This window comes from Danio rerio, chromosome 1, assembly GCF_052040795.2.
Source record: "Danio rerio strain M-AB ecotype USA chromosome 1, GRCz13ab, whole genome shotgun sequence".
NCBI lineage: Eukaryota > Metazoa > Chordata > Actinopteri > Cypriniformes > Danionidae > Danio > Danio rerio.
Window position 1 is genome coordinate 25,813,978 of NC_141021.1, and position 12,110 is coordinate 25,826,087.

Sequence of the window (12,110 nt, forward strand, 5' to 3'; positions counted from 1 at the left end):
ACATAGATCTTCTTAAAGGACAGTCGATAACCATCAATTATTAACAATAAACAATAAATAAATAAATACAACAATAAATGCATAAAATGCAGACATAAATCATAGCTATATATTGTTGTTTATTTAGAATATACATAGTTTGGCTGGTGTATGTGCAACTTGAAACTGTTCTCGCGCTTCGCCATCTTGCACATAAATATATAAACAAATAAACTCTGCTTGTCATAGTTTACACAAGACGGGCTGGAAATATGCATTGATACTGCTTTACTGTATATGGTATGTGGTTTGTTTTATGTTTGTTTTTGTAGCATTGTGTGCTAAATTTAGAGAAAGTGAGAGATCACATCCCATATACGGTTCTTCCCTTCTTCACACATATACGGTCGATATTTTTTTCAGTTTTTTTTTCGTTCTCCTCTTTTATTTAAATATGGTTTCCCAGCATCTCTCAAAACCTTCCTTACTCTGTCCTTCCATTTGTTCATGTCTGGATTTGTCTTATAATGTCTGAAGCGGACATGACAGCAAGGGGCATCTCTATTCTTCTTGGTGACATAAACAATTTTTGCGTGTGAGGCTATTTTAATGTTTAAAATTCAGACTCTTGGTCATGCGAAAATATCCCCAAACTGTTTCTGTGTACAAAGTTCACACATACAAATAATGTCACTGGGTTATTTCAGTATATATATTTTTTACTTATACGATTGTTCGTCGAACACACTCCATTACTATTTTTATTTAATATTTTTGTTTTTATATTTTAATTAAATACTAGAATATTAAAATATTCTGTTTTGGCTCTTCTGAAACAGTATATTAATAGAGTTTGTGCATAAGAAATACATTATAAAAACAATTTTACAATTTTGAAATTGACGAGTATGTCAGACAATTGAGGGAAAAGTTTTCCAGCATGCATCCCATAAAATGTTTTTTGTTTACCATTTTTCATGATATTCACTATGCATTCTAGAAGTGTGAACTTTCTTAAGATAGAGATCGACTCCAGATGATATGGATTGTAAAGAATGCTATGTTATTGCCTTTGCTTCTCTTTTAGACATCGGACACACTTACACACTCATACCATTGAAACTATAGATAATACTCCCCACACATGCATTTTTTTGACTGGAGACAGAGAGTATCTCTGTATCCGCGTATAATCACTGCCGCTTGCACACACATTTGGTTTAAAGCCAATAGCTGTTATCTAAATGCTTAAGGCTGTGGGTTTGTTTATTGATTTGGTAAAAATAGCTTGGCATATACAGTATAGAGAGCAAGCTTTGCAGTCCTGCTACATTTTCTTTTTTAGGAAGCATTATATAAGACTTAACATGTATGATATTACATAACTCACAAAGCTTGCGTCCACATGCTGTTAATTAGCATGTTTAAGTGATGGCAGCTGAGTTCATTCATTCACTGTCATGAAGAAATCTCTTATGTTTGAGCAGCCGCTTTATCCAGCAAATCCCGTTTTAAAAGCTTTGATTTTGTGAAGATGACACAATGCTGTTGCCAAGACAGCCACTGAAACAGTGATGCACATTTAAAATAGACTGTTTTCTGATGTTACTACCAGTGTTTGGTTTGTGCTGTTCTAGTACTACTTCACACAGTAACTCAGAGTGCAGAATTTTGTTTTATTTTGTCTCATTTTACTTTATTTTTCCAGTGAGATGCTGATAGTATTTAAACATTTTGTTTATTTCTCTACATGTTCTCATTCTCAGTATCTTATGTGACCATCCAGATAATCATTCTGGGTTGAAACTGGCTTCAACTCCATCCTTCAAAGTGAACATGATGGTTTAATATTGCTGTGAAGGTGCAACAATGACATCTATGGTTGTCAATGGGAACCGTGGTGGCCAGACACTGGTCCTGACAGGAGTGGATCCTGAAACATGCATGATTGTGTTCAAAAACCACTGGGCACAGGTATGTTATGCGTTTTACCTTCTTTACTTTTTGCTGCTCTTCCACATATTAATATTCTCCTCAACAGTTATAAGCAACAGCCATTGCTTATCATGCTACTATTGGCAACCTGTAACCACTGACTTCTGTAATAGAAAAAACAAATACTATGGAAGTTAATGGTTAAAGGTTTTCAGCATTTAATATCTTCTTTTGTGTTAAACAGAATACCGAAAATTAAAGTTTTTTGACTTACATTCTTTTCCTTGAAAATCCTGGTTCAGTTTAGAAAACTAAAACTTCTTTTGTTCTTTAAACATATTATTTTTCTTTCTTCCGCTTAATTTATTATAACTTTTGGCATGTTTTTTTCCTTGTCTGACCAGTTAATACAGGCTTAAACTTGACAATAGTTAATTAATTTATTCATTTTCATTTGACAAGGAGGTGGAGTCAAGGGAACTTGGGCGTTTACGGCAGGCGAGATGTGATAACAGCATCATAAACTCACGGTTGACAAAAAGCAAATCAAAATGAGCATAACAAGTGACTAGAGGGGTTTTGTAAAGGCAATGCTATAAAAATGTTTTGCAAATATATCTATCAAGTTTTTTTTTATTGTAACTATTTTAGTTTTATTTGCACTGCTTGTTTTTTATTTGCATTTTTTTTTTTTTTGTTGCAAATTTAATTTTTATTTCTCATAAATTTATTTTCGCTTTGTGATTTTTGCAGATTTGGATTTTTTTGCTCAATGATTTATTTTTTGTTTGCAAAACCTTCTTTTATTTTGCAAGCATATATGGCTCTAGATTGACTCCATAGTGCCTCCAATTTGGCCTATATGGCAATATGAATCTATTTTTCTGTTGGTAATATGTTATTTCTGTTTATATTATATGATTAATTAAAATAATTTACAAATACACATATTTTTGATTATAATATAAATTCCTAATTCAAAACAAGCGCATTAAAATGGAATGTTTTGCAAGTTCTTACAATCCTGAATTGGCTCTAGAACAGACAATCCTGTTGTAATCGTGCATTGTGAATAAGGCTCCTGACCTCTCCTGTTGATTCAGCAGAATGCTCCAGAACATAGGAGGCATTGTTTGGGCACAGAAGACAAGTTCACCCCATTAGAGAAACTCTACAGACAGAAATTATAGTGATTTTCTTTCTTTTTCTTCTGAATACACAATTGTTAACATCGTATCAGATCATTTTAATATTTTGCATGAGTCCTTTAACCTTTTCCTGCTTACTTTGCATTGCATTAATGAATGGCACATTTTGTTTAAAACAATATGTCATTTGGCCCTGCTTGTATTTCCTCTTCCTGAAGTCTCCAGGTTATGCCTTTACTGTTTATCACCCTGCTCTCAGTCAGGTGTGTCAGACTGAGATTTTGTCACCATGGTAATTTATCAGCACCAGGACAGAGGATGCATTGTTTCAGCTGATCTGGATTAGCAGCTCTCCTACTTCTGAATTTATTTACATAATATCAAAGTGATATTTTCCTACTACAAATAATTTAATTTAATTTAATTTAATTTAATTTAATTTAATTTAATTTAATTTAATTTAATTTAATTTAATTTAATTTAATTTAATTTAATTTAATTTAATTTAATACACAGTTAATTTAAACATAGTCTCTTCATGGTGCAACTTGATACTGAGAATAGAAGTCTTTTTTTTTATAGATTTTTATAGTCTAAAGCCTGTCCAGTATGAACACCCTCTGATCTCTTCACATTTCCTCAGGTGGTGAAGATTCTAGAGAAGCATGACCCTTTGCGCAGTAATACTGGTGGTCTGGGTGGAGGCCATGGTCTGGCTGGAGGTGGAGGACTCGGCAGCTTTCGTTTTGGACCAATCCCGGGTGATGAGGCCAGCGCTGTGCAGAACTATGTAGAACACATGCTCTTTCTCCTCATGGAGGAGGAATGTGGTCAAAATGGAGCCATGGGGCCCATCCTGGAGTTTGTAGTGATGGAGAATGTATTGGAGAGGCTATTCATCTGGAGCTTGAGACGAGAATTCACAGACGACATGAAATTAGAGCAGCTAAAGATGTATGAGATGCTGATCGGTCAAGCCAGGCAGCCATTGCTTCATCATAAACCTGTGTTGAAGCCCTTAATGATGCTTCTGTCATCCTGCTCCGGCTCTCCGACAGGTCCGAGCTCCCCCGCTGTGGAGACAGAACTCGTGCTGCTCCTGAACCAGCTGTGCTGTGTCCTGGCTAAAGATCCTTCAGTCCTGGAGCTGTTTTTCCATACCAGTGAGGACCAAGGAGCTGCTAACTTCCTCATCTTCTCCCTGCTCATCCCTTTCATACACAGGGAAGGATCAGTCGGACAGCAGGCCAGAGATGCACTTCTACTTATTATGGCTCTTTCTGCTGAAAATCATGTTGTAGCCAAACACATTGCAGAGAACACCTACTTCTGTCCGGTATGAGTCTGTTATTATAAGCTTTCCTTTTTTATTTATTAGTTTTTAAGCTACTTGAATAATTGTGAACACTTTTGGAAAAAATTCGAGTTACTGATGTGGTGTTTTGTTTATTTAATTATCTGCATTGCCTAAATTACCATTTATTTAAATAGATTTTAGGGACCTTGGTGCTTTTACATGTAAAAACTGTATTTAACTCCAGTGTTAATAATGTAACATACTGTATATTGGTATTATGTAGGAAAAATCATCATCATCTTGGAATTATAAGGTTCTATCTGCGTTCTGAATGATTTTGAGATAATGAGCTTTAAAGTTTTTGCATTCCATAGCAAACAGTATATGTGTAAAAAAAAAAATTTCTTTTTAATAAAAAGTCTTAAAGTGTAAACAACTTAAAAAAAAAGGAAGGTACGAGCGCATCACATTACTTAAGTGTGCTAGTTGCACATCCCCACTGAAAAAATGAACTTTTGCGAAAAATAGAAAAGCGAAATGCGAAGAGCCTCTAAAAGGCCGCCGTCATTTGCGATCTCCAGCAGTCTCTTGCACAGACATGGTGGATTCACCTGATTTGTTGACAAATGGGTTGCAGATCCATTCCTTGGCAGTTTGTGGGTCAGTCACTGTTCCTCAAAACAAAGAAACCTTCTAAAGAAGTTTCTTACACATTTTACTGTGTGCATTTTGCTGCATTTTTCAAAATAAATATTTTTAAAAGATTGTTCAGACTCAGATAATAAATAAAAAGGAAGTAAATAATGATTTCTTGTGCAGCCTGGTACCAATTGATACATGGACCAAAACCAGTCTGTGGCCCGGTGGTTGAGGACCACTGACTTAAAAGAAACACTTAAAATTTGCAATTTTCTGACATGTTAAATTCAGTACACATACAGACAGATTAAAACTTATTCATTTATTTCTTTATCTGGGGATCTTAATATTGATGTCTCTATAATAAACTTTTTTTTGTAAAGTAACCTAAAGTAACCCTTTTGTCTCGCAGAATACTCCAGGAATTTTCTAGTGAGCAATTTATTGAGTAGGGCTTAAATAATTGCTCATTGTAAAATTCCTGGAATGAAGGGATAAAGTGGACAGGACAATTGACAAACTGAATGTACACCCACTATACATGATAATCATTAAATGAAACTACACGCAGAAGAAATATGACTTTTTATATGAATTTTCATGAGCAAGAGCATGAATAAAACCTTGGATCATCTTATCTCACTGTTTATGAAATCAAAATGAAATCCACAATGAGTGAAACCAACAGGACATTTTAACTGGTTATATCTTCACTGAATGTGCAGATTGTTGTTGAATACTATCAATTTTTTTGTGCCACTGTGGGCACTCTCGGGGCGTCCAGGAGCACAGTGTGTTCTTATGTAAAGTCATTAGAGATAATTGCATAATCTGCTGCACCATGGATGAGTACCCCTCTTACTAAGATGACATCACCCTCAACTTCAACAGAGTCTGGCAGCTGATGTGCACTCTCAGCCCTTTGTGACCTCACATGCTTCTGCCAGTGAACGAAGCTAGAAAACATGCAGCTAAAGATTTCTGTGCTATTCCACAATTCTTTCTTCAAGTTTGCATTGTGAACTATTTGGGCATTAAATTAACTCATTATTCATGCGTTTTAATGTTGACATTCACTAAAACAGTAGTGCTCATCAATTAATCCTTGTGTTTTCAGAGTAAGAAAATGCATTCAGATTGTTAGTCTTGTTTTCCCAGTTGAATTTTAAAAATTATTTCAGATGAATCAAACAGACTAACACACATTTTTTTCATCTTAGGTTTTGGCTACAGGTCTGAGCGGCCTTTATTCATCTTTGCCTACCAAGTTGGATGTACCCAGTGAAGAGTGGCACTGTCTGCACCGTGACGACTGGCAACAACTGCCTGCTCTTGTGCAGTTTCTTAACTCTCTGGAGTTCTGCAATGCCGTCATACAGGTTTGTGCTAGAGATGCTTAATTTGTACTGCAAGTGTGTGTCTTTATACATCAGAGGTGTCCAGTCTTGCTCCCGTGGAGCACATTTATTGCAGAGTTTATTACATAGCTCCAGCACACCTTAGAAGTTTCATTTAGATTGATCCTTAAGACCTAAGTGCACATAAACTATGAGATATAAACCATTTGAGATCCATGGGATGCATACCCATGTAGTAAAGAATTCTGGCCCAGATTTGGCATCAATCTGGCACAGCAGGCATTCATCTAGCACTGGCATAAAGCATGTGGGCCAAACATGGCCCTGGTTTGGCAGAGGTGGCACCGTCTTTAAGGCGGCACACAATATTTAGCTAGATGTTATTAATTGATATGTGGGCTATGCAAGTTTAGCTTAACTTGACCCACATTTAAAATACATTTTTATTATTTTTAAATAAAAACATAAACCAATCAGGTCACTTCGAGAAAAGCATGCCCATAGCACGCCTAAAGTGCAATAATTCATCAGTTTATCAATTTCATTGCAGTCATGACACAGCAACATATTAAGCCTAGTTAAGGCTCAGTTACGTGTTATTAACTTGGCTGAGACTGCTTTTACTTGTATCAGGGTGTTCGTGGGGTCTTAAAAAGTCTTACTTTTTCAAAACAATATTTTAGGCCTTAAAAGGACTTAAATTCACTGAAATAATGTGTTGTCGGTCTTAAATAACTTTAAACAGGTCTTTAATTCCCTCTCTCAAAGTAAAGCTACTCAACAGGCAGATATTCATCCAATTACCAATAATCCATCTCAATAAATCTTCTTTTTAAAAGTTTTTTATTGCAAAGAAATACAGCAAAATCTCCAAATTAAAATCCTTAAACTAAAACAGTTACACAATTATTTATGATAACAACAATGCAACATATCCCTTTACATGATCTTTTATTTACAAAAAGTTTTTACAGAAATGAGGGGGAGTGAACATGTTTATAAGTAAATTTATTTATAAATAGCCATGAAACAGAAACACATTAGGCTGAATAGGAGTTATACTCAATTCTATCGTCCAAAAGCCAACAAATTTTACATTTACAGGATTTACATGAGAACAAGGAATCAATTTTCGAGTCTTTCAGGCTCACTGAATATCATGTACTTAACTCTTATTATTTAGCTATGCCTTGGTACAGTATAGATTTGCCAATCAGATGAAACATTCCCTTTGAAGTGTTGCCAATTGTGCATGCCATATTCATCAGACATTCAGCCAGTGATCTGTAGCATGAAATCCGAGGCTGAAACTTTACAAATCAGAAATCTATTGGCCAATCTATTAGTGAATTGCCTTTTCTTTCTGTTTTCTTCCAAAAAAGTGTCATTTGTAATGACAAAAGCAATCAATGTGAGTGCAGACCAGTATGGAAGTGGGGAAAGGACAATTATGTTTGGGCACAGTATGGGCTAAATTAACAGGCTTAGTTGTGTTAATTAGTGCTACAGTGAAACTGGGCTTCTAGTTACACAACTGGATGTGCATGGTCTAAAGCAAAACAACCTGCAATCATTTTACAATCAGAAACTAGACATCAGGACGAATGTGTGCAAGGTACTCAGAGGAGGTTTATGTCAGGTGACATAAAGGTCGCAAGGTTGAGCTTTAAGTAAACATTATCGTAGTTCCCTTATCTTTATATGCACACATACAAGAAAGTGAAATGCATATAAATAGTGGGAATGTATCTAATTTCAGCTTTCTCTGTGTGCAGGTGGCTCATCCTTCCATCAGAGACCAGCTGGTTGGCTACATCCACAATGGTTTTCTGGTACCTGTTCTAGCACCAGCATTGCACAAGGTTAGTAGGCTTTTTTTTTTTTTTTTTAGATTTGACAGCTAATACAAATAATATTTTATAACATGAAACCTAAACTTCTGTAGCTGACACTTGAAGAGGTGATGACCACAACCGCATACCTGGACCTGTTTATACGCAGTGTTTCTGAACCTGCCTTGCTGCACACCTTCCTCAGCTTCATCTTGCTCCATCGCCATGACAGTGTGCACATTTTGGACACACTAGTCAGCCGCATCAACACTCCTTTTCAGGTAACCCAGAATGTTATTCCTTCACATTTACCTATTATTTAATCATTATGAGAGAATGGGCCACTGAACTGCTGTTAGTAGCACTACTGTACCATAGAGCTACAAATAAAGGTTGAAGTTATGTTAAAGCAGGGTTAAGGGATAAATCAGGAATAATTTAAATATTATTAATTATAATAAATTTTTAAAAATACAAGGTTGGTGGCACGATGGGTATTGCTCTAGCCTGACAGCAAGAAGGTCACTGGTTCGAGTCTCAGCTGGGTCAGTTGGCATTTCTGTGTGGAGTTTGCATGTTCTCCCCTTGTGGGTTTCCTCCGGGTGCTCAGGTTTCCCCCACAGTCCAAAGACATGTGGTATAGGTAAATTGGGTATGCTAAATTGTCCGTAATGTGTGTGTGTGTGTGAATGAGTGTGTATAGATATTTCCCAATGATGGGTTGCATCTGGAAGGGCATCCGCTGCGTAAAACATTTGCTGGATAAGTTGGCGGTTCATGCTGCCCAGGTGACCCCTGATTAATAAAGAGTCTAAGCCGAAAAGAAAATGAATGAATGAGGTTAGTCTTAAATGATCAAAATAGTTTTCAGGATTTAATTTAACTTTTTTTTTTTTTTTTTTTTTTCCTTTGGTGCACAGATTTCAAAAACATATTCATGAATCTAGTTGCATAGCTTTCAAATGATACCTTTTTTGGATAGATGGGTAAATATTTTTAATAAACAAAGGTAATGAAATCTACAGACATGCCCAGATTGCCCGTGATGCATGTCACTGATGAGAAGCTGAAGGATGTTTACTGTATGATGACTGAAATGGCCTTAAACACCTAGCAGGCACAAGACCTCAACATGACGCTGGATTGACATTGTACTCCAACATCAAGGGGACATTTCATTTTGTTTTGAAATGAAAATCGGGTTGACGTCAGAACTCAACGTCAGGTTGATGTCAAAGTCCAACATTCAACCTAAAATCAACCAAATATCAATGTCTAATAAGGATGTTACAGCTTGATGTTATGTGGATGTTATCAATATGATGTCTATCAAATGCTGGATTTTGGTTGCCATACCTGACGAATAAATGTCAGTATTTGACATTAAAATTACATTGGTTTAAGATGTTGGCCTGATGTTGGATTTTGGTCACTTTCCAACACAACCTCAAATCAAACAAATATCAACATCATTTGATGTCGTTATTGAACATCAAAATAAGATTGTCCTTAGACCTTGGCTGGACAAAAAATTTTGCTCACCTGACATCACAACCTAAATTTAACCTAATATTGATGACTTATGATGTTGTGTGCCTGCTGGGCAATAACTAAATGCACTACAGAATGTTACGTTTACACATCCACAAATTACATGTAAATGCATCAGCCTTTTATAGCGTAATGCTCACTACTCTTGAGTACTTTTGAAAGGTCTACTATTACTTTGAGTAATATTTACAACAGATACTCTTACTCTACTTGCACTATATTTTTAGACAAGTAATGGTACTTTTACTTAAGTACGATTTTTCAATACTCTTTCCATCACTGCGTATAAGTGAAATAAGCTTTACTAAGAAAGAAAAAAAAATCTTTAAACAAATATAATAATCTTACACAATCTGATCTTGCATATAATTTTTTATCTTAAAACAAGATCAATATTTTGTTTGGCTAGAAATAAGATCATAACTATTGACTAAGGAGTTTTCCAACTGCAGTCCTTTTCTAATTCATGTTACTAATATATGAAGTCAAATATTAGTTTTCACAGCATATGTATTCAAACGGAACGCCCTACAGCACTGAGCCTTAAGGATCCTGTTAAACATGATAAAGTAAACACTGTTTTATCCACAATTAATAATAAATAATCTTTTAAATTAATTAGTTTTGTTGATTTTACAACATTTTTCAGTGTCTCTCTTGGGTGTTGTTTTGTGTTAGTATACTTATAGGTTGTGTTCTGTTCCAGCTGGGCACTGTATCTCTGGCTCTGTTTCGCACTCTCATCGGCTTATACTGTGAGGATGTCATGCTCCAGTTGATTTTCAAGTAAGTTTACTTCTGCAGACCCTTAAAGTTTATTACTCATCTGTTGTACATCATATGTGTTTTTTTAATATCCTATCATAGTCTCACTTTTGGTATTCTATGAACTGCAGTATCATTGAGTCAGTTGTTTTTGTGACGGGTTAATCACATTTCCTTTGGGTGTAGCTTTTCTATACCTTTTTTTCAACAGTATAATTGGACTCTCTGCACTCCTGACAGGTACCTGATCCCCTGTAACCACATGATGTTGAGTCAGCGTAGAGTCCTGAATGAGAGAGACTGTTACTCCGTGTCGGCCGCCAAGATTCTAGCCCTTACACCCTCTTGCTGCTCTCCCGAGATCATCCCCCCTCCTCTTAGACAGCTGGACTCAATCCTCTGGTCAAAAGGCACTGATGGCTCCCAAACTGGAACTATGGGTATGAATGTTGTTTACTTATTTTTTAATAAAATTCAGAATAAAATTAAGTTTTGCTTTTGTTATTACTTGTGGAAGACTCTAGCTATGTTTCCACCCAAAGAAGCGAATTAGATTTATGTGCAAAACTGGAATTTTACATAAAACAATTGAGAATATAGCAACGTTTCTAGCCAATGAGTCAAGTCTGATTTATACTTTTGACTGCTCGCACACATCACGAAAAGGTCAAGGCTTTTATACTTGACGCACTCACTGTTGTGATATTCTTTAAAGTGACATGGCCTGTCAAAAGAAACCCACCGTAATATCAGACGGATAAACAGAGAAGTAGGAATTTACTGAAACTACATCATATTATAATCGTTCAAGATTTTTAAACAAATAATTTTTGTTACTTTTATAAATAATTTTATTGACTGTAAATATTTTTTTATAACTATTCAAGGTTCATCACTTGCTTTTATTCATATCTCGAATAGTTCTACCTATTAAAGTTAATAAAACGTCAATGACAACAGAATATGGAATATTCAATCAGAATATTGCTCTACAATTATATTTTTTATTAAGGAAAGAATAAACCATTATCACTAGTAAAGCCTAGAAAAATATGCTATCAGTATATTTTATACCAATAAGTTCAAATATTATTTTCCAGTTATCAAAGAAATAATTTTGTTACTTCATCAAACACAATCAGTTTTGTTTACTTTGAAATTGTTTTAAATTTAAAACTGTAATATACAGGTGAAGTCAGAATTATTAGCGCCCCCCCCCCCCCCCCCTTTTGAATTTTTTGTTCCTTTTTAAATATTTTCCAAATGATGTTTAACAAGCAAGACAATTTTCGCAGTATGTCTGATAATATTTTTTCTTCTAGAGAAATAATTTCTTATTTGTTTAATTTCAGCTAGAGTAAAAGCAGATAAAATTTTTTTCAAATAATTTTAGGGTAAATGTCTACAGAACAAACCATCGTTATACAAACACTTGCCTAATTACTCTATCCTGCCTAGTTAACCTAATTAACCCAGTTAAGCCTTTAAAGGGCCATGGAACCCCCTCGTTTCAGCAGGGTGTTTGCACACCTCTACTTTGGAAAAAGCCAGAAAAGTTGGCGTGTCCAGCTCTGTTTAGGGGGGAGTGTCGGAGGAATAAAAGAGG

General features: G+C 35.4%; 1 protein-coding gene across 2 annotated transcripts in view; it reads left to right on the forward strand.

Moving 5' to 3' along the window:
- fhip1aa (FHF complex subunit HOOK interacting protein 1Aa) overlaps positions 1–12,110 on the forward strand; it is a 43,391-nt gene that overhangs the window by 16,063 nt on the left and 15,218 nt on the right. The window contains exons 3-9 of one of the 2 annotated variants that reach the window (XM_087237218.1): positions 1,746–1,953; positions 3,706–4,398; positions 6,219–6,377; positions 8,132–8,218; positions 8,302–8,469; positions 10,446–10,525; positions 10,745–10,944. In XM_087237218.1, coding sequence (XP_087093344.1) covers positions 1,849–1,953; positions 3,706–4,398; positions 6,219–6,377; positions 8,132–8,218; positions 8,302–8,469; positions 10,446–10,525; positions 10,745–10,944 — 1,492 coding nt within the window. In that variant the 5' untranslated portion in view covers positions 1,746–1,848. The remainder of the gene's footprint in view (positions 1–1,745; positions 1,954–3,705; positions 4,399–6,218; positions 6,378–8,131; positions 8,219–8,301; positions 8,470–10,445; positions 10,526–10,744; positions 10,945–12,110) is intronic. The other variant, XM_087237217.1, reaches the window with a different exon arrangement.